Raw genomic sequence first — 27,323 nt, 5'->3', positions numbered from 1 at the left:
AGAATTAGACTAAATGTGCAATTGTGTCTTCATATAAAACGATACGCACAGGCATCGGATTGTCCAACCCCTTCAATGTCCCTTCAAATACAAAAATTCTATTATCCAAAAAATTTTAAAAAAGTAAAATTCTGTAATCCAAAACTTCACCATCCTGTGCTTTGTAAAGCTTAATTTATGCCCAGTGTTTATAAAAGCCAGTAAGAAGCATGTAGTTTTCAAACTAAAATTTTAACTGAAATGACTTGCCACAGTTTTTTTCTATAGGACTTCATCGTGGTGTCTTATTCCTTTTTGAGGATTCAAATCTTCCAGCGGATTCTAAAAAGCTAGAGTCCTGTGCGTGGTGTATTTTCAGCAAGAGGACATCGGCCTGGATGTCTTCAGGACTCTTCTTTTTTTATTTTTACCAGGACTTCCAGTTATGAGTTCAGAAGACCAAAAACATTTATGAGCAAATTTATGCTTAAGGAATCCAGCAGTGTGGATGGATAGCTGGGACTAGAATGCTTTAAAATCCTTCTGGATTGTTTCTTACTCTTTATGGTCTATTAAGATTTGTTCTTTCAAATCAGCGCTTTCCAGATAACAGACTTAACTAAGAGAGCAGTGCTTCTTGTTTCAAACAAACAAACAAAAAAATTCCGAATTTTAAAAATCTGTCTGAGTCAGTAATTCAATTTGGGCAAAGTACTCTCCCTTGGGTCAATCACCTCCCTGGTGGTCAGGAAGGCAGAATCTGTAGGCTGGGAGCAGTTTCATTTCAATATAATGCAAATGTCAGGAGTTATCTTTCCCCAAGAAAAAGGGATGCTGGACTCAAAAACAGCACAGGATGGGTAAGTACTATGCCTCCTTTCTTTTAATCTTAGCTGTCTAATTTTCATCATACATATCACTGTTAAATGCTGTTGAGAAGAGTACAATACAAGCTTCCACTTTTTTTTTTTTTAATCTACTCAATGCCAAGTATTCTCTAACATACTTTAGATAAATCATTTCAAATTCTCCCAATAAACCTGTGAGGTAGAAATTACTATCTCACAGTTTCAGGGGAAAAACAGAACCACAAAGATTCAGTAAAAGTCAAATAGGTCTAGAACTTCTAATGCTTCCATTTTACCATTTGCATGGTTTCTTGTATTGGAAAACTCAACCTAATAGAATTTCCATCATATTGTGCAATAAACATATGCTGATGTTAATGAAAAATAACCAGTAAAGACCGACACAACTGGCAATACTATTCTTTATTGTCTTTCTCTTTGAGGGAGTAGCATGCTTTTTTACAGCACCTGTAAACAAGTCAGTGAAGTATACTATTTTGAGTTTCCCCACATATATATTATTTTTATTTTTTTGGAATGTTAGAATACCACAACACCAACTGCATTACATTATAGTTACTGAAGGCAAGTCAGGCTAAAACAAGGGTAAAATTTTATGGCTAAAAATATTCATAGCAGCAACTTTTAAAAGATGATTTTATTAAATCAAGTCATTGCACTTGGTCATTTTATTGCTACAGCAAAACAAGGCCATTAAGTTTTTAACGCTTCTCATTTCTGATTTTAACTGATTGTCTCATTCTGTTCATACATTTCAAGTTTAAATGCAAGCATAAAACATTTACCAACAAATCAAGAGAGCACTTGGGTTTTTTTTTTTCTGTGATCACAGTAAGAAGCATAAAAAAGAGAACCCTCTGTTCGATGAGGCCCGTTCTCTCTTCCTATCTTCAGACTTAAATTTTGTGAAGAGGTAACAGCTTTATAGTAAGACCAAACCACTAAAGTTTAGTGGTCACACACAAGCACACACACACACAATACTCCTAATATTGAAATACAAGTAGGAAAATTAGTAGTATTATGCGCTTCAAATAGCAAACCTGAAAAATACATTCACTAATAATTTGGCAATGACAGACTCCATGCTGTTTATCTCTAGTCTGTCATTTATACTCACTCAGGAAAAACAATGATTTATTGCCAAATAAAGGCTATTATCATTACATACCATTTTGTGATATGAACTTTATGAATAAAAATACTAAAATCCCCATAACAAGAGCAAACACTGGTAAATTGCTAGACTGAAGTAATCATTTTTTCCCTTTGAGTTTGGCTTTCTTTACTATTTGGTCAATGGCAATAAAATAGAGACACAATAATGTTCTAAAAGAGACACAGTATTTTAATTTTCTATTCTGACTGAGGAGTATACAAAGCAAATACTCTAAATGTATTTCGGCATTCATGACCATCTTCATTTTATGCACTAGTGAGAAAATGACCAAGAAAAACTTTAAGGATGACCTGAAATCTACTGGAAACTTCCTTCAGCCCATTATTAGGGTGAGGAGGGGTCACTTAATAGATTTTCCAGTCAGAAAGCTGGAGAATGATTTCTAGGATACAAAGTTTTTATTTCTACCTAAGGACTTTCATTAAAAGAAAATAAAATCTAATTTTTTAGCAAGAAGGAAATCATTCATTTGACAAGTCATTTAAAAACATTAGAACAGGGGTAAACAATTTTGTTCAGTAGTGACCGCATCAGAAAAGCCCAAGGACTTCAAAGAGTTAAAATGTACATACTCAATGCACAATCAATGCACAATCAGGTTTCCCCAAAATCACTAATGTAAGTTGTGAATTTAACATTAAGTAATTACTGGAATTTCTATTATTTTCTACTTCAGTTTTCTTTTATACGAGACAACATGGCAAAATTTCATTTAACACAAGATTTCAGTATATAAAATTAAAACTTAAAGGCAAAATCTTGGTTTGGTGGTTTAAAATAACACAAAATGGAAGCATGATAGGTGGTATTCAAAATCTCAAAGTGTTTGTTGTGTAATAAAGCTGAAAATCAGGTTTTTTTGCAAATGAAAAGTCAATTTTTCTATTTTTAATATGAACCCACATATTTTAAGACATATTACCTACAGACGTAACATTTTAAAACATTCAGCTGTTCATAAGTGACTCTGAAGAAACTACCAATTCATCCATCTTGCATTCAAAATGCATTTTGAATATGGTCAACTACATTTGGTTTTAAATAAGCTGTACTGTTACAGCTTAATATAACAATAATATATTAACACTCTTTATAAAGTTGGTACCTTTATAAATGACAGCCTAAACTATCTCCACCAGTTAGTTTGGTCTTTTAGGTAAATTACACATTGTAAAACCTGAGCATTTACATGATGACAATTTGCCAAAGTATGAAACCTCACACTGAAGTTCTGAATGTTCTTAGTTTTGTTCTCCTTGTGTTATCATTATTAAAAGTCAGAGGGAGGAGCATGAAAAAGTAAATCACAAGATCATGAAATGAGTAATATCTGAGCCTGTAAAATAAGCAGGAAAGTACAGCAGTAAGGCTGGTGTTTGCATATTATATGTGCTGTAGTTTCTAGGCACAAGTTAAGGGTTAAATTGACATTTTTAGTTCCTTAGACCTAATGATTTTTTAAAATATAGCTCATATTTTCCCAAATATAGTTAACAATCCAATACATTTTAACTAAATTCCTTTTATGAATCCTATAGTGCAAGCAATATAAAATATTCTAAAAGTTGAAATTATTTTGATTATTTCATTAGTTATTACTATATGCATGGGTGAGTAATCTGGTTTATAGCTAGGAAACTCCTATTTCATCACCCAGAGTATAAACAGCACTGCAAACAAACAGGCACAACAGTGTATCCTGGGTAAGAAGCTAAAAGTAAAAAAAATATATATACAAAGTTTATATCCCTTACATATTATGGGAAAAGTAGTGGCTATAGTTACTATAAAGCTAATTTGTCCCTCTCAAATAGTATATTTTACAGATTATTTGTAAAGATATCCCCATATTTATAGTATAGATCTCTTTAAAAATAATACTACAAGTTTCAATAAAAAAACGATTGTGAACTTTCCTTTTTATACAGATTCAGTAGTATTTTCAAGCAAACTAAAAAAAAAAAAAAAAGTTTGCAATTCCAGCACATGAGAATTAAGGCCTCTTTTTTTCCATATTGGCAAAACAAAATATATATAAAAAAAATCCACCGTCTCCCTACTTTTCTACAGATTATAGTTCAAATACTCATATTTATCAGGATATCAGCATTTGTTATTTTTAAGTAACAAGTCAGGTGAAGTTCATAGTGTTGCTTCTGAATCCCTGGAACATTAAGAACATGGGCCCATGCCATTTCAAGAAGACAGGACTGCTTTTTTCAGCTTCTCTATTTCCACCTAAAATACAAAATGTTAAGTTGATAATAGATAACATTTCTTTAGTAAACTTTACTGTATTCTGTCATTAAGATCCAATCATACTTTCAAGCCTCCAGATTTTGATTTCCATTCTAAGATCCAATTTCTAAAGGTGTGATCAGTACAGGACAAGTTTAATAGAAGGTCACATCACAGTGCAAGTTCCTAAATGGCAGGAAACACCAAAAAGTAACTACAATTGTTTCAGCCAGAACAATGTTAAGTAATGTGAGTCTCTGAAAGAACTGTAAGAAAATTAACCCTCCAAAGAACAAGAGAATCCTTGAAACCAAATTAAGAAATGTAAAAGTACCTGTAATTAAACAAAGGGGGGCCATATAGAACTACAAAAATAATAATAATAAAGGACCAATTTAGTTCTATGTTTATCACTTACTACCTATGTGATATTGGTAAATCACTAACCTCACTTGGTCTCAATTTCCTTATCTATAAACAGTACGTTCTAGATTAAATTATTATTTAAAACACAGGAATATACCTAAGATTCAATGTGTTGGAAATATTTTCACCTATAGGCAGAAGGCATCCTTCACTTAACTGAAATTCACAATTTAAGAAACTTAAGAGAATTAGGAAAATTCATTACATGTTCACAACTGAGAACAGAATTATTTAATTCTGACACATAACAGCTAACAGAGTTGAGCACAAGATTCAATACCATGCCAACAGCTCCACACTAGCAAGTGGTATGGAACTTGTATAGATAGGGTCTCAGACTCTGACACCTACAATTTTCTAATCCTCCCAATTACATAAGGTGCTGATGATCTCTGACCTTTCACTGCATGCAAGAATATTTAGGCCTTACCTTCTCTTGATAGCATTATCCCTGTCCACAACATTGCATACAAATAACACATTCTATGGCTAACCTCTGACAAATAATTTATTATTAAATGATAAGCATTTTGTCACAGTCAAAATGTATGATTTCCATATGTTCACAATCTCCTAAGGGATTCTAACTACTCAAGAATGGTTTGTTAGTTGGTTCCAGGCTCTGAACTGTCAGCACAGAACCTGACGCGGGGCTCGAACTCATGAACCATGAGATCAAGACCTGAGCCAAAGTCGGATGCTTAACTGACTGAGCCACCCGGACGCCCCTCAAGCAGATATTTTTATTGCTAGAGTTTCTCTTCTAGCACTTATGTTCCTTGTTCACCTTTAGTTTTTTTATCATCCCTCAGGATAATTTAATACCATATGTTAACTTCATAGTTCAAAGTACTACTTTTAATCTTTGGGAAATGTAATTTCTCCTCTAAAGGTATGATCTTAAAACTCCAATGTCTTATTAAGTGTGCTTTTATAAATACAAGAGTCAAACTTTCTCCATTAGGAAAAAAAAAATTATAACACAAATCAGTGTGAGGCTAAGTAACAGCTGATTTTGCTTAAAAATTGAATCAAATGAAAGTCTTCAAAAAAGAAATATTTCATTGGACTCTTTTCATGATTTTTATGACAAATTAAATCATATATACAAGTTTAACTCTGTATTAGTTTCCTCTTGCTTACCTTGTTACCTTATTTTCATATATGTATGCAGGAAATATTTGTGTATGTAAGAAATACATATGTGTATGTAGGAAAGATGAGGAATAAAGATCAAGAAACTTTTTTTTAAATGTGTTATTTTGGGAGAAAGAAAAAGTGCGGGGGGGGGGGGGGGGGTGGATGGGAAGAGAGAAAAGGAGACAGAGAACCCTAAGCAGGCTCCATGATCGTGCAGAGCTCAATGTGAGGGCTCAAATCTCACAACCGTGAGATCATGACCTGAGCTGAAATCAAGAGTCAGACGTTTAACCAACTGAGCCACCTAGATGCCTCAAGAAACTTTTTATTATTTTTGAATTTCTACTATGTTACACACTGGCAATTACTGGGAATTTTAGACATTTTTAATATGTATTCTTTAATTTGAAAAAAATTTATTAGCTATCTAATATGCATAAAGCACTGTGCTCAGAGCTACGGACAAAGATGAAACAGAGATTTCCCTGGAACAGTCTTACAGTCTACAAGATGGGCAAAATAAGTCCTTAATGTCACAGTGATAAGATGCAAAATTATTACTTATTTATCCTTTTCAAAACTAAAGAACATGAATGTGGAAAAAGACAAAATTACTTTGAATCAGAGGATGACTGGTACTAACTAATGAAGGTGACTATTGTTGGGGAGCTTTGAGAATCTGTAGAACTTATGCATGAGAAGATGACACAAAAGGAAAATCCAAGAAAATACAATAAGAGCAAAAATTCAGACAAATTAACTGTGAGGGGCAACTGAAGATCAATCAGTGAACAAGAAAAGAAAGATAAACTAGGACCAGGATATAAAAGACCTCATATGCTAAGTTGAGAAGTCTGAATTTCATTCACCAAGTAACAGAAAGTTCTTCAAAGTACTGAGCAAGAAAGATTAATTTGAGATAAGAATGAGAGAAACTTAAACAGCTAAAGAGAAGATAAAGAGCAAGGGAAAAAGACAAACACTAGAAACAAAGAGATAAAGGTGAGGGAGTCAAGCTAGCAGGCCTGAATGGGAATGGCTTTAGAATGGAAGTACCATGTCTCCAGACTTGAAAGTCAATGAAACCATCAACAGAAACAGAAAATCAGAAGATGATGAGTGTCAAAGGGGACATGAAGAGTTCTAAGTTCACAGTGGAACATCCAGGGAGACTAGCAGCTGTAAACAGGACAGAAGGTGGGAAAAGATGAATTAGATTCAGAAGGGAGAGGCACAGAGCTAATCACGATAGATACTCTGTGGGCACAGGTAGGAAAAGAGAGCAGATACAGAAAGGACGGCCGGGGCAGTTCTGAAGGAACATTTTACCTTGGTTGTTTCTGTTTTGCAATAAATGAACTTCAAACGAAAAGTGAAAACTACAGTAGATCAAGAGGGCAGCTGGACCTGAAAGGGGGCTTTTGCTTTTTTGGAAAAGGGGAAAAATAGAATATTTTCATAGGAAAAGGGAAAGTGCCAATAAAATGGGTATGTCCAATATAAGAGTAAAAATGGAGTTTGGTAATCTGCCAAATACCTTCACATGTATTAACAACTAAAGCTAAAAGGAGGTTAAACAGTATAACTCAAGTTCAAACAGTATAACTTAATCCCTAAAAGCAAAGTTTCCGAAGTCTAGCTGTTTCTTTTAAAAATTTCAGCTCCACTGCTGACTTAAATCACTCTAAACCCTAGTTTCCTCATCCTTAAAACAGGAACAATAATCCTTACAAGTTGATATGTGTGTCTATTAATAATGTACAGAAGGTGCCAACCTGACACATAGTTTAGACCTGAAAGTCACAACTGTAAGTCAGAAGAGGAGCTCAAGTTTTTCTTATCAAGTCCCATGTTCTGTTTCACAATGTTAACAAGAGAAATAGGTAAAAACAGGGAAGCGTATGAAATACTTAAATACAGAATGGGAAGAGCCTTTGAAAAAAGGCAGAATAGGCTTTCTTTGAAATATGCAGAAAAGAAGTATACAAATGAAGACCAAAGTCAGTGAGGATGGAAAAAAAGTTAAGATAAAATAAATGAAATTGTCAGTCATCAGCACAGAGTGCAGATGTTAACATTATGGTTATGAAGTGAACTCTCAGTGAAGAAATCAAAGTCAACAAATCTAGAGCCATCCCATTATCACCCCTACCCCCCTCCACCCTTGCCTCCAGGCAAAAAATAAAAATGGAAACATTTAAAAAGAAAGAAAAGAAAGGGGGAAAAAAAGGTAACTGTGTAAAAAAGAGAGAAATAGCTCAAGAAAGCAATGTTGAGTTCAAAAGATCTAGAACTACACACTTACGAGGCAAGAATCATGTTTGTTTTATTTAAGAAAATATATACCTTATGCCTCATGCACTGTCTAAGAGAGTTAGTGCTCAAAAGTATTTGCTGAATGAATGAACGGAATGTGACAGGGAGTCAACAAGAGATTAATTAAATGGCTATCAAGCAGCAGGGAGTGTCCAACTTAAGATAGCATAATTTGTAGTGAAATCAATCACCTAGCTGGGATGGTGATTTATGCTGACTAGTTTATTTATGCTGACTACTATCTCAATGTTAGGAGAAATGAATTACCTCTAGATTACTTCTCATTGCCTTCTCTTCTTCCAAATCCTTTCGTAGTTTTTCCAGTTCTTTCCTAAAAACAATTTATTACTGTTAAGTCTTTCATTTAAACAGTATATTTGACTAACAGGATCTGTTACCTGACAGACCAAAACATGGGGGAAACTTTTTTAAAGAAAATAGCCATACTGATTGAGAAAAACTTCATTGGAATGGTTCAACCCAACACTTAAAAGCTCAGCAATACCATGGCAAACTTATCTGCAATAAAGCAATTTTTTTAAGTGAATACAGAGCAGCTCATGATAAAATAAAGAAATAGTAACTGGCCTTTAGAAGCAGTTTTCCATATTCAGTTATCATGCATTTCCCAGGCTGGACAAAACCCAAGTGATTTGGTAATGTCAAAACATGTCACAGAACAAGGCAAATGATTTAACACGATTACCTGTACATTTCTCTTTCTGTATTTTTTCAAATGAAACATTACATTAAAATTACCAAACCAATAAAAAAACATTAGCCAACAATCCTTCCTCCTTAACTCATGTTTTCATTTTTCTGTGTTTCCTTCTTTTTCTATAGTCATTTTCCCTCCACAGCTGCAAGTATATACTCCATATTGTGTCTTTTCACAAAGTATTTAAAAATACTTCCGTGCTGCTAAAATCATCATATTTCTGATAACTATTGCTTGACACTCAAATATCCAAGTTTTTTTGTTTGGTTACTTGGGTTTTGGGGAGATGGAAAGAATAGGAATTTTATTTAACATCATTAATATACCAGATATATCAAATTTCTAAATCAAAAAGTATGGACAAGTACAGACATTTTCAGCCCCTTGAAAATGATCTTCAAGAGTATTATAGAAATATGAGCTTGAGAAACACATTAAAATGCTAAGAAAGAATATATAAGAAAGGAGGTTTTCAATTATATAGTTTTGAACTAGTTTCTTCTGTGGTTTTAATGATTATAAAACTATATTGAGAGTTTCTACTGTTTCAGCTGACTATAATTTTTTAAATATTTAACTCAAATTTATCTACAGTTTATTTTGGTATATGATAGAAAATGAACTTTGTATTTCAAAATGTTATCACTAAATTAAATAATGCTTCCTTTTTCTAATTATTCTATTATTCTGAGTTTATTATACATTTAATTTATATCTAAATGAAGATCTATTCCTAAAATATTTATCCTGCTCTGTTTATCTTTATTTGTAACAGCGTTACATCATTCTATTTGCTCTTTGATCTGATAATTTAGTACCACTCTCACATTTTTATTGTTCTTTTTAAAAACACATTTATAATATAAAATTTTTATGTAACATTGTTTCCTTTTTACAGGAGCAGATCAAACTATGTATCTTGTTCTGTAACTTTTCAACTAAAGAAAGAAATTACTAATATATTTGTCAATCTTTCCATGTCAATATCATTTAAATTTTTTAAATGATTTGTTCCAAACATTTTAGATTTTAATACTGAATGCATAAAGATTCTGGATGTATTTGTAAGCTATAAAGATATAATCATAAAACAAAAACCCTGGAACTCCAAGTCAGCTTAAGAAATAAGTTATTATTACCAGTACCTCTGATACTCAGTGTCCCTCAAATCTATTTCCCCCTCTCCTTGATAGGAAAAGTTTTAGAGTATTTATTATTTCTTTTCTAATTTTACCACATATATGAATATATCTTGAAACAACACACTTACTGTTTGATTTCAAACTTTATGTAAATACTGTAGCATGTCGCTCTGACTTGCCTTCTCCACCCTCAACCTTTTTCAGATTAATTACATGTTGACATATGTAGTCGTAATCCATTTATTTTTTATTGCTGTACACTGTATAGTATTTTGTTGTATCAACATACCAGTATGTATTTATCCATTATCCTGTGATGCCTGTATTTTTCAGATTAAAAAATCTGCTATCCATTTCATTTTCCCAGAGGAAACAAGACTTTGAAAACATTTGCCCTTTGGAAAGACTTCTAAAATATCTGATATATATGTTTTAAAATATATATAAATCATAAAGATTTTGTTCATCCAATAGCTAATTTAAGAACACCTACAGGCAGGGCACCTGGGTGGCTCAGTCAGTTAAGCATCCGACCTGGGCTCAGGTCATGGTCTCCCAGTCTCTCTGTGCTGACAGCTCAGAGCTTCCAACATGTTTCGAATTCTGTGTCTCCCTCCCTCCCTCCCTCCCTCTCTCTCTCTCTCTCTCTCTCTCTCTCAAAAATAAACGAACATTAAGAAAACCCTACAGGCAATTTGTAAACATAATTATTAGTTCATTAAAAATAGCATACTTGGTATCAAAAATGTAAATGCCAAAATCAACAAATTAGGAGAGTTCTCTAACTCATACATGGGTGGTATTCAATAAATACTTACTAGATGAATGAACTTATGATTTATATTGTGTATATTGTGGAATCTGAAAAAAATCTGCAGGACTCAGATAAACTGAAGGATTCAAGAAAAGGCCTATCATGTGTCAAATTATAAACACACTCTCTCTAATATATATACACATAAGTACGTTTATTTAAGTAGTCACTCAAGGTAAATTTTTTTGTTTCTACCTAAAGAGACATTTGTAAAAGTGCTCTGCAACTATAAATACGTCATACTGTTAATCTCAATATTGTTTTTAATAAACAACCCAATGCAAATGAGAATTGAGGGAGAAATGGTAAATTCAGCTCAGAGGTAACATGGTTTCTGGCAATGACTTTTTTTTAATGTTTATTTTGTTTTTGAGAGAGAGAGAAAGAAAGGGTGCCACCGCGCGCGCACACACACACACACACAGACACACACAGACACACACACACACACACACACACACACACACACACACACGTGAGCAGGAGAGGGGCGGAGGGGGGGCAGACAGAGGATCTGAAGTAGGCTCTGTGCTGGGAGCAGACAGCCCAATGCAGGGGGACTTGAACTCACAAACCAACAGATCATGACCTGAGCCGAAGTCAGACACTCAATGAGCCACCCAGGCGCCCCTCTGGCAATGACTTTTATTCCAGATTTCAGATTCCATCAAATACTTTTAGAGGCTACAGGGGAAGCTGAGATAGGGGAAGAGAACCTGAGCCCTCAGCCTCAGTTCAGTTAGATCAGCTGATCTCTGATTCGTTTTACCTACTGGTCCTTTGCAGAATTATGTTTAAAATGTTAACAAGTTTTAAAATTCAAATAATAATGGTTATAGAAAATATCTCTAAACCAACAGAAAATGGATTTGAGTTGTAGCTCTGCCTTTTAAGAACTGTGTAATCTTGGGGCGCCTGGGTGGCTCAGTCGGTTAAGCGGTCGACTTCGGCTCGGGTCATGATCTCGCGGTCCGTGAGTTCAAACCCTGTGTCGGGCTCTGTGCTGACAGCTCAGAGCCCGGAGCCTGTTTCAGATTCTGTGTCTCCCTTTCTCTGACCCTCCCCTGTTCATGCTCTGTCTCTCCCCGTCTCAAAAATAAATAAAACGTTAAAAAAAAAAAAGTTAAGAACTGTGTAATCTTAGGTAAAGAGCTTTCTCTCTCTGAACCTTTCTCTCTTTAGTTAAAAGAAGAGAGGGGTCTATCAGAGGTGACCTTTTACATCTATTTTGGCTCTAGACGGTCCCTAACTTTCACTTAGGATCTCATCATATGCCATTACCAAAAGTTTCAGAGTTAAGAGAACAGCCTTAGAAATCACCTAAACACAACTCATTGGTTTTATTTAAATACCAATCTCAACCCTAGCAGAGACAGTGATCCAGTTCCTCTGAAAAGTAAATCTACATATAGATACACTCCAGATCTAAAATACAATTGGTGTTGGGATGAGCATTGGGTGTTGTATGGAAACCAATTTGACAATAAATTTCATATTTAAAAATAAAATAAAATAGGACTTTTCCTAATATTTTTGAGACTAATTAACTCCTTTGTTGGACCAGAAAATTTGTACCCTTAAATTATACCTACATATTATACCTTTTCTACAATCAAGCTACAAGAACAAATTTTCAAATTCAAGATTTTTGCAGAGTACTATTAATGAAAATTTCACTGAAAATATACTTGCTTATACCAGAAATTTGGCAGATTACATCCCTGCTTGACATGAAAGAATTCTTTACATACGTGTAAGTAGTATTGAAAGAAAACAAGGGCTACTTACCCATGATCCTTTTTTAGCGCTTCTACAATGCACAGCAATTCAATAATCTGAGCTCTAAGTTCATCCAAGGGATTTTTTTTCCCATCATCTGATTCTACTTTAGCTTTGACTTCCAATGGAGTTAAAAAAGCAGCTGTATTTGGTTTAGAAGCACTTGAAGGTGTTGAAGGGTACACAGATGGCTGAAAACATAATAGCAAATGTTAATTTATTGTATTTATATTTATAAAACTTTCATAAAAATTTTTATAGCAAGGAGATAATTAAAATAATACTTCAAGATAAATGATAAACTTGAAAATTCAAAAATCAGTTTGATAATATTCACAACTGGTAAAACCACCAAACAACCAAAGAATAAACTTGCAATCACTAGGGGTTTATGTGAGAAATGTCAAGGGCTTTATCAATAAAAAGAACAAAAAAGTGGAAAAGAAAAGAAAAATCTATTAGATTTATCTTACGAATGGTTTTCCCGGTGGCGCATCTAGAGACAAGAATATATCAGCATTTTTAAGGTGCTGTGGGTTTTTTTTTAAATGTTTATTTACTTTGAGAGAGCAAGAGAATGCGCATACACACACGAACAGGGTTGGGTAGAAAGAGGGAGGGTGAGAGAGAGAATCCTAAGCGGGCTCCATGCAGTCGTGTCAGTGCAGAACCCGACACAGGGCTCAATCCCATGAACCATGAGATCATGAACTGAGTCAAAATCAAGAGTTGGATACTTAACGGCCTGAGCCGTCTGGGTGCCCTGTGCCCCATTAGGGTGTTGTTTTGATCCTCCATATTACATATCCTAAGAGGTTCACTTAAAAGTAATTATGAACAATTTAGCAAGGCATTAACATCAATCCACGGCCTGATGCTCTTGCAGTATTTCACTAAAGTAACACGAAATAGAATTTTAGTCTAATGATGACAGTTGAGAGAATCAGATTAAATGTATCTGATAAATTTTAGCAGTAGCCAAATGCCCGGGAATGAATTTAAAGAGGAAACATGAACTTAAATTTAAGATGTGTATAGGATGTGATAATACTATCTTACATAACAACGACAAGAGTTTAGAAGAGTCTTAACACCATGTAATAAATGGAAGAATCCATGTATTCTGCCATTATTCCAGGATATATTCAGTGCTCATTATGGTGCCAAACAACAAGCTAGGTTAGGAATAAACAAGTGATGGTCTCTGGAACACAGAGTGTACGTTTAATGGGAAAATGAAACAGATGGGCACGCCTCGGTGGCTCAGTCAGTTAAGCATCCGAATTAGATTCAGGACATGATTTCGCGGTCTGCGAGTTCCAGCCCTGCATCGGGCTCTGTGCTGACAGCTCAGAGCCTGGAGCCTGCTTGGGATTCTGGGTCTCCCTCTCTCTCTGTCTCTGCACCTCCCCTGCTTACACTCTTTCTAAAATAAATAAACATTAAAAAAAAAAAAGAAAATGAAACAGATGGATGAGCTATGCCTTAAAAAACAGTATGAAGTATTTAACATTTATATTACTCATTTACAATAAGGTCCTCTACAAAATGAGCTACAGAGGATAGTGTGACTTTCATAACTCAATTTTTTAGCAGGAATTATTTTATTTCTTGGTAGAAACAACTTTTTTCTTAAATACTATTTAAGGGATGCCTGGGTGGTTCAGTTGGTTAAGCGTCTGACTCCTGGTTTCAGCTCAGGTCACGATCTCATGGTCCATGAGTTCGAGCCCCATTTGGGATTATCTCTCTCTTCCTCTCTCTCTGCCCCTCCCTTGTGCTTTCTCCCAAAAATAAAGAAAGACAGGAAAGAAAGGAAAGAAGAAAGAAGAAAAGACACTTTAAATTCCACAATTTTGCTATTCACAAAGAATCCTACAAATTATATAAATCTTGGGCCACAATTCAGCTCACCTTTGGAGAGTAGCATGAATCCTTTTTAAATTCAGATGGCTTTAAGTTGGCACTATCTTCTTCTTTTGGTAACTTCAAGATTTTTTCTGGGCTTTGAGTTGGCTAAATGATTTTTTTAAATCAAGAAACAGAAAATACCAAAAAAGGAAAAGGCAATAAACATTTGGATAATAAACTAAGTAACTAGTATCACTGTTTTTAGCAGTAGCAGCTACTATTCCAGATACTCCATCATTGTTAACAGGATAGTACATAATTTCAAGCTGAACAACAAAGTTGCATGTCTTCAAGGTAAAAATAGCCTGCCTCTTAGCAACAAAAATTTTCTCTACTTAAGTAATTTAAAAGCACTGTAACGCTTAAGAGCCAGCGTATTAAGGCACTACCAGTATCCCAGGCAAAGTCCAGAAAGCATAAAAAGAAGCCACACATTATGATACCAGCATTAATGCTACCAAAAAACCAGTGACTATCGCACAGGAAAAAAATGTTCTCATTCCTTCCTAAAGTGAATAGGTACCACTCAATTCTAATTATTGTTGTTAGATGGGTAGATTACATAGATACCCTGACCTCTTTTGACACTGTGCTTTTGTGGTTATGGTCTCAGGACAATTCTTTATTCCTGATTCTGTAACCTTCCATTCCAAGTCTCTCTGCAATGAACATAACCTCGTATCTCCCTAAATATAACCAACCATTTGCCACTTAAGTATCACAGCTATCTTCCTGATTTTTAAACTTTGGTGGAGGCATAAATCCTCCATCATTCTTAGAAACTTTTGTGTTTTACAACAGCAAGTGTAACTCACAGAATGTCCACCATTGAAGCGGCCAGGTAACCTTCTTCCAGGCATTTTCGGCCTATTTGCAGTGAGATGTAGCAAGTTTTCTGAGGAAGCTATGTCATCAAAATTTAGAAGATCTGGAGAATAAAATTAAACACATCTACTAAGAGATAACTACATTTTAAAAGATAAAAAAGAATGCTTCTGGATTTTTAACAAACTATACATTAAAAAGAGTACCACTAGGACTCACAAGTTAACCTGTGCTTTTCATATGCATTTGGAAAACAACACTCACCCTTAGAAACAAACATCCTCTTTACTGAATACATTTTAGAAGACTTTATTAACAACATAGAGTTCCTGTTTCTAATAGAGACTTAGACTTCAACAAAAGTTCTTACTGAAACATATAAATCTGAACCCAAAATTGTGGTATCATAAAAAAGCTTGTAATCTTAAGTCTTGCTTGTTTAAAAAATAAAAAAAGCATAATCTACTTCTTCAACTCATAATTGATTACAATATATCAGAAACTCAACACATAAAATTTGTTTTAAATTTCAAGTAGTATCCTAATATTCAAATTTTAAGGACTCAACTGTATGCTTTCCAATTGCATTTCTCAATGTAAAGTGAAAGTATAATGAGCCTTTATATGTGTGTGTGTGTGTGTGTGTGTGTGTGTGTGTGTGTGCGCGCACAGTATGTTGTAGCTGGGATTCAAACTGTTCATAGTTCACTACACTTTTGCTTAGACATTACCATGTTTAGGAACTATAAGATAAGTTAGAAATCTAAGGCAAATTGGGTATCAAGGAAAAATGCTACAAGGATGGTTCACATGTTTCCCCACCATCAGAGTCTGGTTAACTTTTGATTCAGTAACTTGGGTTTAAAGCCTATGTAATTCGTATCTCTGAAACAATGGTATATAGTATCTTCCCTTTTTCTAGATGATCTAGAAAACCTTGCTGAAAGAGGTGTGATCTTTAATTTTGAAGCCTAGAAATCTGTAAGTGATCCAAGTATCCTAAGGATAACTCTAGACATTTCCATTGTCAATGTAATCTTCCTTTATCCTAGATTCCAAACTAAGGCTATCAATCACAGTCAAGATAACTGATATGCCAACAGCTATCTTTGGTTTAGAAGACAGAAAAAATTCTGTATATTACCATTGCCTGGATATTTATAATGTTTTCTGTCGAATATTTAAATATCCAAACTCAGTGATTTGTTATTTCTTAACAGACATCCACAAATAGTTACTATTACTCCCCTCAAAGCTTATTCATCAATTTTCATATTCAAAGTAATTAATTTAGAAAAAATTTTAAGGGTTAACAAAGGTATCACTGTTTGACAATATGCATTTTATAACAAATTTAAGTATCTGTTGATCTGTTAATTCTTTTCCATTTTCACATTCTGGATTACTTTGTGTGTTCTATCTTCTATCTAGTCATGAGGTTAATACATCACAAGAGGCAATCAAAGGAGTTTAATTTTGGTCTTGAGTCTTGATAATTGTTCATATGTACTTATAAAATATAATAAACCATAGTAAGAGACACAGTGGCTTTAATGGCAAATGCATTATATAATGTGAAAGACCTTGAGTTTAAATATATTTTTAAATATTTCACTTTATTTGTAAATTTCATAAAGAAAACCAATATTTAAAAGATGTTAAAAACTTGCTATGGTTTGAAGGGTTAAAAAATGCTGAGGGGTGCCTGGTTGAGCATTCCAACCGACTTCAGCTCAGGTCATGATCTCACAGTTCATGAGTTCCAGCCCTGCATCGGGCTTGCTGCTATCAGCACAGAGACCGCTTTGGATCCTCTGTCTCCCCCACCCCCCGTAACCCCTCTTCAACTCCTATGCTCTCTCTTTCTCTCTTTCAAAAATAAACATTTAAAAAACTGCTGATACATGTGAGTATTGACAACCGACACAAAAGTCTAGAAAAGTACAATCCAATAATTTTGGCATGTGAAGATTATTTTCAAATGCATATTTAAGCAACTTGCAGAAAGAAAAAGAAACAAACAGAAAAACATAGGAATGAAGAGAAATGAAACTGAAAAGATAAATAAAAGGTAGATCTATAAAATTATAGACCATGCTCATGTAAAAAAGCCTTCCATATGTCCAGTTTGGGGCTACAACACCAAGACAAATAATTTTACTATTCTAAAACTCTCTCAGGTCCTCCATTTAAGCAATCAGGTTAGTAAAATAGTGCACATTTTGGACTCATGATCTACTTGAACACATTTAAATTTGCCTAAGAGTGATAAGAGTAGATTTATACTGTACACATGGCATGAAAGGCATGATAGTCACTTAACTCTTGCAATTACGTTGCCACTCTGCCAGCCATTTACATTTCTACATATTGTCTAAGAAGACATGGAATTTTAAAAAGTCAAAGTGAAATATCAAATTTTGGGAGAAAATAAATGGACTTTTACAGTTTTCAAATACAAAAAAAAACTTTTATCAAAAGAATATCTTACAGTAATCAGGAAAATTGTTCCAACATCAGTTTTATTTTCAAATGGAAAACCAAAAGGGTTAGAATAGACAGACAAACATGTACACTTTTAGTACAATTACAAAGAAAAATCAATGTGCACCACCTATTTATATTGAATATATTGTTTTGATTTCTTTTATAAATTGTCATCTTACCAAAATGGAGAAAGGTAGGATAATTTCCTGACACGTAAGAAGGGAAACATGGCAAACAGGCTAGGAAACAAAATCTGGAAAGAAAAGTCAAGGATAGGAATGTCTAGAAAAAAGACTAAACCAAAAAAATTATTTTACAAAGCAGGAAAAAAGAACAGCTGTAGAATGAATAGAACCATTTAAATGTTTAGCATATACCTACTGCAGTTTATCTAAACTTATATAAGATGTGTGGTAGATTTTAGATTTATTGTCTTTTCAAAAGAAAAAACGATGACTAGTATTAATTTCAATACACCATTAAGTAGAAAGAAGCCTTTTTAAAATTACTCACTGAACACCAACACAGCTTCGAAAAGGAGTTTTAGTAAAAAATTAGAGGTGAGAGTAATAAATTGATAGCTAACATATCAACTCATTAATATAGTTAGAACTAAAATTAAACTACCTTTCAGTCAAGTTTTAGTCTTTAGTGTATGACAGTAATTACAATGAAAAAGGCAATTTTAATTCTCTGGTATAATAAAAGAAAAATAGGACAAACAGTATTTTTAAATATCACTATAAAAATACAACTTATGCAACATTTAAAATCACATAATACATAAATGAAACTTCAATTATGCTTTATATGATACTCTCTATAAACATCAAGAAAATTATTATAGTAAAATAATTTTAATCTCTGCTCTTATTCTCCAGGTAAGTTCCACATTTTTGGGTGTGTTTTGTTTTTGTATATAGACTCATTTTTTATAGTGTGCACCACTCAACAAGTAGGCGTCTTAGAAAAATTCCACCTTGAATTCTTTCTGGAAGAAATATATGAATAAATATTGGGAAAGCAATCAAACAAAAATAGATCAATTATCAAGCAAAACTAAAGAGAAAGAATATTTCACCATTTAACAATGTAATGCTTTGGGATCAAATAATGTTATACATCTCTACAACTTCCTTTTAACCCAAGAATTTATCACAGAAAGTCAAAAAGGATAAAATACTGCACTATAAGCATACTTCATTAGCTGTGCTTTCTCACTGTAATAGGTATGTTACCACTAAATTTTCTATCTTATATTTTAAGACTAATTTTTAAATCAATGTTATGTCCCAGAAAGCTTACTACTTTAGAAATATTTAGACCATGTGAACTTTATAATTAACCAGTGGTAGCAGTGAGATTATTCTAAACTAATTTTTGATGAAGTGCTTGAAAAAGAGGGGAAAAATTAAAACATGGTTCTAACAACTATGCAATTTATAGTACTACCTTATATGTGAGAATATATACTGAAGGACATTTATTTTTAAAATAGTTTACAAATGGCTTCATATACAGGAAAGTCATATCTGAGAGGAGTGTTACAGATTTACATCCTCTACAGATGAGAGCAGAAACAGGAAACAGGATTAACAGAGGAAAGGAAAAGAATGGAAATATCACTTTATAACAACTTCCACATCACATATTCTAGTAGATACGTTGGACCAATTGTTATTTAAGCTAGAAAACAGATTAAGAAACAAGACCATGATCAATGAGTTGATAATTTAAAACCCCCATTTTTAATAGCAAAGTCAGTGTCCTTATTACTATATCATCACCTGAAATTATTTTATGTAATAATGAGATTCTAAGAAGATCTTCATGTATGTTTTAAACTTTCTGAAACATGTGAAAGGTCAAGTTTCACATACCATTTTAAAGATATGAAACCTGAAACTGAGCCAAAAATATAAATTAATATATCTAAACCTACTGCCAAATCTGAAGTTATCTGATGCAGAACAGTATTTTTTTTAAGGTGTCAATACCTCAAAAAAAGGATTTCAAACCCTTTTATGCTACAAATACTAAAAACAACATTCCAATAAAAAAAGGCAATGAGGAACAGCCTGAGTTGAAGTTTGAAACATGAGCTGTATGTTATCAGCAGCCAGGCCTTTTGTCTTAGAATAGTACTTGTGACTAAAATAATACCTGGGTATACTTGCTCAGTAAATATTTTCTATGTAATATAAACAAAATTTCCAAAATTTACAGGCATATCTCATTTTACTGCACTGTGCAGATACTACATTTTTTTACAAATTGAAGGTTGGTGGTGGCCCTGTGTTGAGCAAGTGTATCGGTGTCATTTTTCCAACAGTATTTCCTGAGTTTCCATGTCATATTTTAGTAATTCTCGCACTATTTCAAACTTTCTCATTACTATTGTACTTGTTATGGTGATCTGTGATCAGTGATCTTTGGTGTTACTATTTTAACTGTAATGAACTGTGCCTACGTAAGATGTTGAACTGAATCCGTAAGTGGTGTGTGTGTTCTGAATGCTCCATGGAAAGCTGTCTCCCATCTCTCTCCCTCTCTTTGAGCTTCCCTATTCTCTGAGACACCGAAATGGGGCAATTAATAACCCTACAGGCCTCCAAGTGTTGGAGTAAAATGAAGAGTCACACATATCGCACTTTCAGTCAAAAGCTAGAAATGATTAAGCTAAGTGAGGAAAGCATGCAGAAAGACGAGACAGGCCAAAAGCTAGGCCAATTATGCCACCAAGCCAAACTGCAAACGCAAAGGAAAAGTTCATGAAGGAAATTAAGTGTTACTCTAATGAATACATAAATGAGAAAAAAGCAAACAGACTTATTGCTGATAGGGAGAAAGTTTTAGTGATCTGGATAGAATATCAAATCAGCCACAACATTCCCTTAAACCAAAGCCTAGTCCAGAGCAAGGCCCTAATTCTTCAATTCTGGGAAGGTTGAGAGGGGTGAGAAAGCAGCAGGAAAAAAGTCCTGAAGCTAGCAGAAGTTGGTTCCTGAGGTTTAAGGAAAGAAGCCGTCTCCATGAAAAAAGACTGCAGGCAAAGCAGCAAGTGCTGAGGTAGAAGCTGCAGCAAATTATACAGAAGATGTAGCTAATTAATGAAGGTGGTTCACTAAACAACAGATTTTCAATGTAGATGGAACGGCCTTGTATTGGGAGAAGATGCCATTTGGAACTTTCATAGCTAGAGAGGAGAAATCAACGTCTGGGCTCAAAGCTTTAAAGGACAGGCTGACACACTTGTTGGGGCTAATGCAGCTGGTGACTTGAAGCTGAAGTCAGGGCTCATTTACCATTTTGAAATTCCTCAGGCCCTTAAGAATTATGATAAATCTGGGTTGGCTAGTTGGCTCAGTCAGATAAGGGCCCCGACTCTTTGAGTTCAGCTCAGGTCAGGACTTTGCAGTTCGTGGGATGGAGCCCAATGATGGGCTCTGCACTGACAGAACACAGCCTGCTAGGGACTGACTGACTGACTCCCTCCCTCCCTCCCTCCCTCCCTCCCTCTCTCTCTGCCCTTCCCCTGCATGTGTGGGCTCTCTCTCTCTCAACATAAACTGAAAAAAAAAAATTATGCTAAATCTGTGCTCTATAAATGAAACAAAAAAAGGACAGCAACATTTATTTACAACATGGTTTACTGAATATTTTAATCCCACTGTTGAGACCTGCTCAGAAAAAAAGATTCTTTTCAAAGTGTTACTGCTCATTGACAATGTACCTTGTTACTTCCCCAAGAGCTCTGATGGAGATGTACAACAAGATTAATGCTGATTTCATGCCTGCTAATATAACATCCATTCTGTAGCCCAAGGATCAAGGACTAATTCTGAATTTCTTCCAACTTTCAAGTCTTATTATCTAAGGAAAAGGCTTCATAAGACTATAGCTGCCATGGATGGTGATTCCTCTGATGGCTTTGGACAAAATAAATTAAAAACCTTCTGGAAAGGATTTATGATTCTGGATGCCAATAATAACATTCAGGATTCATAGGAGAGGTAAAAATACCAGCATTAACAGGAGTTTGGAAGATGTTGATTCCAACTCTCATGGATTAGTACTTTGAGGGGTTCAAGATTTCAGAGGAGGAAGTAACTGCAGATGTGGTGGAAACAGCAAAAGAACTAGAATCAAGTGGAGTCTGAAGATGGAACTGAATTGCTGCAAATCCAAGATAAAACTTCATTCATGAGCAAAGAAAATGGTTTTCTGAGGTGGAAACTATTCCTGGTGAAGATGCTATGAAAATTATTGAAACGACAAGAAAACATACAGAATAGCAGATAAACTTAGTTGATAAAGCAGAGGCAGGGTTTGAGAGGACAGACTCCAATTTGGAAAAAAGTTCTACTGTAGGTAAAATGCCATCAAACAGCATCACAGGCTACAAAGAAACTGTTCATGAAAGGGAGAGTCAATCGCTGTAGCAAACTTCACTGTTGTCCTATTATAGAAATTGCCACAGCCACCTCAACCCCCATCAGCCACCACCCTGATCAGTCAGCGGACATCAACATCAAGGCAGGACCCTCCACCAGCAAAAAGGTTGTAACGTGCTCAAAGCTCAGATGATGGTTAGCATTTTTTAGCTAAAGTATTTTTTAGTTAAAGTATACACATTTTTTTAGTCATACTGCATTGCACACTTAATAGACTACAGTATAGTGTAAACATAACTTTCAAAGGCACTGGGAAACTAAAAAATTCATCCAATTTGCTTTACTGCAATATTCGTTGTATTGCATGGTCTGGAATGGAACCATCAATATCTCTGTGGTGTGTCTGTGTATTTTCTGAACTTAACTGGGTGTTAGGTGTAGTACCAAAGGCAGCCTGATCGTGGGAGGAATGAAGTACACCAGTTTAGAAGTCAGATTTTAGTCTTCTGTCCTTACATACGTCTTGGCTCCTCTAACTTACTTCCTTATTCATTTGAAGAAAAAAAAATTAGGAATTTGCAAACCCTCTTTCACAAAGCCTCTTTGTTTTTTAATGAAGAGTAAATAATGGCTATGGATAAAAGAAAAGATTTGGACCAAAAGCAATAAAAAAAAAAAAAAAATTAAACTATATAACCACCAACAGTTTGACATTACTACATGTGTTATTTCTACTAAAAATGTAGCAAAGGAAACAAAGCTTGGTGATTATATATAGAAAAGTTTTTTAAAAGACAAAAATTTACGGGGCGCCTGGGTGGCGCAGTCGGTTAAGCGTCCGACTTCAGCCAGGTCACGATCTCGCGGTCCGTGAGTTCGAGCCCCGCGTCAGGCTCTGGGCTGATGGCTCGGAGCCTGGAGCCTGTTTCCGATTCTGTGTCTCCCTCTCTCTCTGCCCTTCCCCCATTCATGCTCTGTCTCTCTCTGTCCCAAAAATAAATAAACGTTGAAAAAAAAAAAAAGACAAAAATTTATCTTAATTTAGTTAAGTTTTTAATAGTTTCCATAACCTTGAGACAACTAAATAAAGCAAATAGTCAAGAATGTTATAAAGCAACAGAAAAATACAGAAAATACAGGCTCTAAATATTACTCTTTCAGCTCCTGAAGAGACTCAAAATGTAAGGCCTCTGTGATAAAGATTGCAGAAAACTGTAGAATTTCAAAAGACGATACAAATGGATTCTTTTATATAAAAATTTAATTTAGAAGTGTGCACACTTAATCTTTTTTGCTGAAATATTATTTTTGAAAACATATTTTCAGTAACATTTTAAATCAAAGAGAAAACAGTAAAAGCTGATAGAGTTATTTTTTTACTACTGACTTCAATAAAAAATAAAGGATATTTTTTAAAAACCTGTTATAAAGAGGATTTTTATTTTTGTTTTTATTTCACCAACGGTAAACAATTTTTACCAGATAAAACACACTAAATATATTTGAGTGAATATCTCTAAAGTATAATCAACATCTCACCACTTTCCAGAAATTATTAATGAATATGGTTTCAGTCAGAGCAGGCAGGAGCCAAATATAGAATGAAAGGATCTTTATAAAACGTTCAAATTAAAAAAACTGAAGGAGGCCATGCACAGGTCAGAGCTTTTACATTGGCAAATGACAATATGGAAAAATAATAAGATCACCTACAATTTTCAAAAGGTTAGTAAGCAGCATATCTTATAGTGACAAAAAAAATCTAAGCGTAATTGACCTTTAAGTCTGAATGTATTTATGAAATGTTAACATGAAGGCTAAAAAATATATTAAGACATTAAAACTTTTAAAAGAATATCATGAGCACTTTAGGGGATTTAAAGAATTCTCTTCTGATTTACATGATCTTGGACATGTAATGTGTCCAATAGTTTGATGACTTTAGACACAAAATAGCATCTGCCTTTTGGAATAACTATAAAGATAAAATAAGAATATAAATGAGAAAGTGCTTGGAAAATGTAAAAGAACTAAAAATAAATGCAAAGTACTATGTAAGAACTATTACCACAAATGATTGTGCAATGTTTTAATACTGAGACCTTTATCAAAACTTCTGTGTTCCAAGTTTTCCATTTTACAACTAAGAGGTATAAAAGACCAGGAGACAAAAATGATGGGTTGAAAAAATCTGTCCTAAAACTTAAGGAACAACATTTAGCTAAGGAAGTAAAGCCTGCTGATACACGCACACACGCATACGCGCAGATATAAAAAGCATATTTGCCTGAACTGGAAACAAAAGTACCTTGAGATAAAGTGAAGAAGTAAAAATAATCTTCAATGTAATCTAGTGTTGGCATTAAAAATCAATGTGATCTCTTTATTCTTAATTTTTCAAACTAAAATGTATTCCTATCTGCCTAAGTTAGATAGTACAGACATTCCATCATGAGGGGACAATGATAAATGGATTATCTTTTAATCCATTTCTCAGTCCTTATGTGAATCAAGTATTTTTGCCCATTTACCTTCTTTTAGTTTTATTTTTCTATTCCAGCTTCATAGATTTTAAATAAATTTTAATTAATTTCCACTATATCTATGCAGATATAAAATGCATGCACAAATTTCTTAAATAGTTTTTGAAAATTGTATTGGCAACTTTTTTTAAATGCACCACCTTTCTACACGTTAACTTACCTGTTTCTTTAGAGCTCCTAATTGTAAATGAATCTAGGTCTACTGATTTGGGTCTAAGTGGTAACTGTTCAGAATCTAGCTTTGGTTTTGATACAGGCTCAGTTTCAAATTTTGACGAAATGGTAGAAACTTCCCCATTAATCCTGAAATGAGAAAATCAAAACATATGTAGAAATCACTTGTATATGAATCATAACCATTTTTTAAAATTATGAATTAATGACACTAAGGATATTATAGCATAATAGTAATTTTTCTCTTTGTTTCACAATATTATTTCCATAAACATAAATCTCCACATTAAGACTAATCACAATAAAATCAGAAATGTAAAAACAGCCTCATCTGTGTGTATTCACCTAGTATGAATATAAAGTTAACAGAGAACCATCACAGTCTGCAGAAAAAATATGGAAAACAAATACTTTAGAAATGATTCTGAGATTCAGAAAAGCAGGTAATCAATAAACTTGAGATAAAGTAAATTAGTAAAAATAATCAGGTATAACTTAAAATTAGGTAAAACTTACTTGGCTGTGGGAGGTGGTGGAGGAACTGGTTTTTCAGGTCGCTTTGGGTACACGGTTCCAGGAGATCTCAATAAATTATTGGCTTTGGTGGGTGGAGTGGGCTTCTTGGGTGGGACCTGCGGAGCAGCTGGCTTAGAAGGTTTCTGCTCCAAGACTGATTTTTCATCTGATTATTTAAAAATATTTAATAAGTTATTAACAATCAAAATTATTTAGGTTTTTCTATTTCCTAAAGTTAATGTCAGGCTGGAAACATGTGAAATAGAAAGAGAGACATTATTTGTATAAGTGTACAATGTTTTAAAGTTATAACTTAGTAAGATTAAATACCTAAAAGAGCTTATTTTGGGGGCACCCTTTGGTGGCTCAGTCAGTTGAGCATCCAACTCTTGATTTCAGCTCAGGTCATGATCTCACAGTGGCAGGATGGATCTGTGGGGCTCCATGTTGAGCATGGAGCCTACTTGGGATTCTCTCCCTCCCATTCCCTCTGCCCCTCCCCTGCTTGCACTCTCAAAGGAAAAAAAAAAAATTAAGTTTAGTTTGGTAAGAAGGGGGACCACTTGTAAGTTTCTGAGAAACAAATAATGCCCGGTTTTTCCTGTCTTCCCAGCATCCTTTGTTTTTAGGGGTGGTATACTACTCAATACAATCACATGAGTTTACTCGAAGCAGAAAGTAATATTATCTATATTCAAATCCAGACCACTTTCTGAAAGTGAAGTATAGGAAACCAGTGACATTTAACATACGTATTTAAAAGTGATCACAATGACAAAGAATGCTAACAGGATAGCTTGATTAGACACAGGAGAGAAAATTACAGACTTGTACTTATAACCCTCATAATTGTACTAGGAATGCATTAACACAATTTCATTTTTTTCCAGTTTATTAACACCCTTAAAAACCCTATGAAGTAGATAAAATATGCTGGAAATAAACAACACAGGGAACAGTTTTATGCCATGTTAATAAAAATAATTTTATCACCAAAAAGGCATGATACTATATATAATGACATACTTGATTCCTCATCTTTCAGGTACTAAGAACAAGTATTAAAATTGACACGTGACTCTTAAATTCCAGAGAACAAACTGGTGGTTGCCAGAGGGTAAGTGGGTGGAGGCGTGGGCAAAAGAGGTTATTTTTTTAATTGACACAGGTGCATACATACTAGATATTCATGATAACACAGGAGTCAGCAAAAATGTGTCTAACACATATAATGCAAAAAGAAGAAACTCTTAGGTGCCATACTGAGTAATTTTCAAAATTTACTTGGTCTTTGTAAAGAATATCACAGGACCACAAATAATTTCACACCAATAGGAAACTGCTGATTATGAATCTTGAATATTGCAAGCCACAGGTAAACCCCCTCATTCAAAATAAGAGATTTAATTTAATAATAATGAAAATACAAACTACCATTGTTTCAGTTTTACTATTTATGTATAGTTTCCTTGGATCATTTGAAAATACAGCTTAGTCTATTAAAACCACGATCATCATTTGGTACAAAAATCCAATTTTAAATGGCCTCAAAACAAACAATGCATCATATAATTACATCATAATTATACCACCCAATCCTAACTATAAACCAACATAGCCATCTGTATCAGTTGAAACAGTCAATTAAATTTGTAGAAAATATTAAGAAAGATGTTTTATATAAAATATGAGGAAAAATACTGAAGGTCAAATAGAAGTTCACTGATTGAACATACTTCTTTTAACAGATACATAAATAACAGCTTGAAATCAATTAAACTGTGTAGTCTATTCTAAAACAAAAGAATACATTTAATATTCATGGAAATGAAAGGTGACAAAACTAAGATTCATCATTCCTGGTACAGCCAT

At 34.0% G+C, this 27,323-nt stretch overlaps 1 protein-coding gene across 1 annotated transcript in view; it reads right to left on the bottom strand.

The window, feature by feature from the left end:
- Nucleotides 1–1,235: 1,235 nt before the first annotated feature.
- The window catches only part of CD2AP (CD2 associated protein), a 141,700-nt gene continuing 115,612 nt past the window's right edge, over nt 1,236–27,323 (bottom strand). Inside the window, exons 12-18 of the mRNA XM_047858581.1 lie at nt 25,452–25,617; nt 24,922–25,064; nt 15,328–15,440; nt 14,516–14,617; nt 12,611–12,792; nt 8,416–8,479; nt 1,236–4,266 (exon numbers count right to left, since the gene is read on the bottom strand). Of these exons, the coding sequence (XP_047714537.1) occupies nt 4,225–4,266; nt 8,416–8,479; nt 12,611–12,792; nt 14,516–14,617; nt 15,328–15,440; nt 24,922–25,064; nt 25,452–25,617 (812 nt within the window). The 3' untranslated portion in view covers nt 1,236–4,224. The remainder of the gene's footprint in view (nt 4,267–8,415; nt 8,480–12,610; nt 12,793–14,515; nt 14,618–15,327; nt 15,441–24,921; nt 25,065–25,451; nt 25,618–27,323) is intronic.

The sequence above is a fragment of the Prionailurus viverrinus genome, chromosome B2 (assembly GCF_022837055.1).
Source record: "Prionailurus viverrinus isolate Anna chromosome B2, UM_Priviv_1.0, whole genome shotgun sequence".
Lineage (NCBI taxonomy): Eukaryota > Metazoa > Chordata > Mammalia > Carnivora > Felidae > Prionailurus > Prionailurus viverrinus.
Note: the sequence above shows the minus strand (reverse complement) of the source record. Positions and strands in the feature narration are given on the sequence as shown.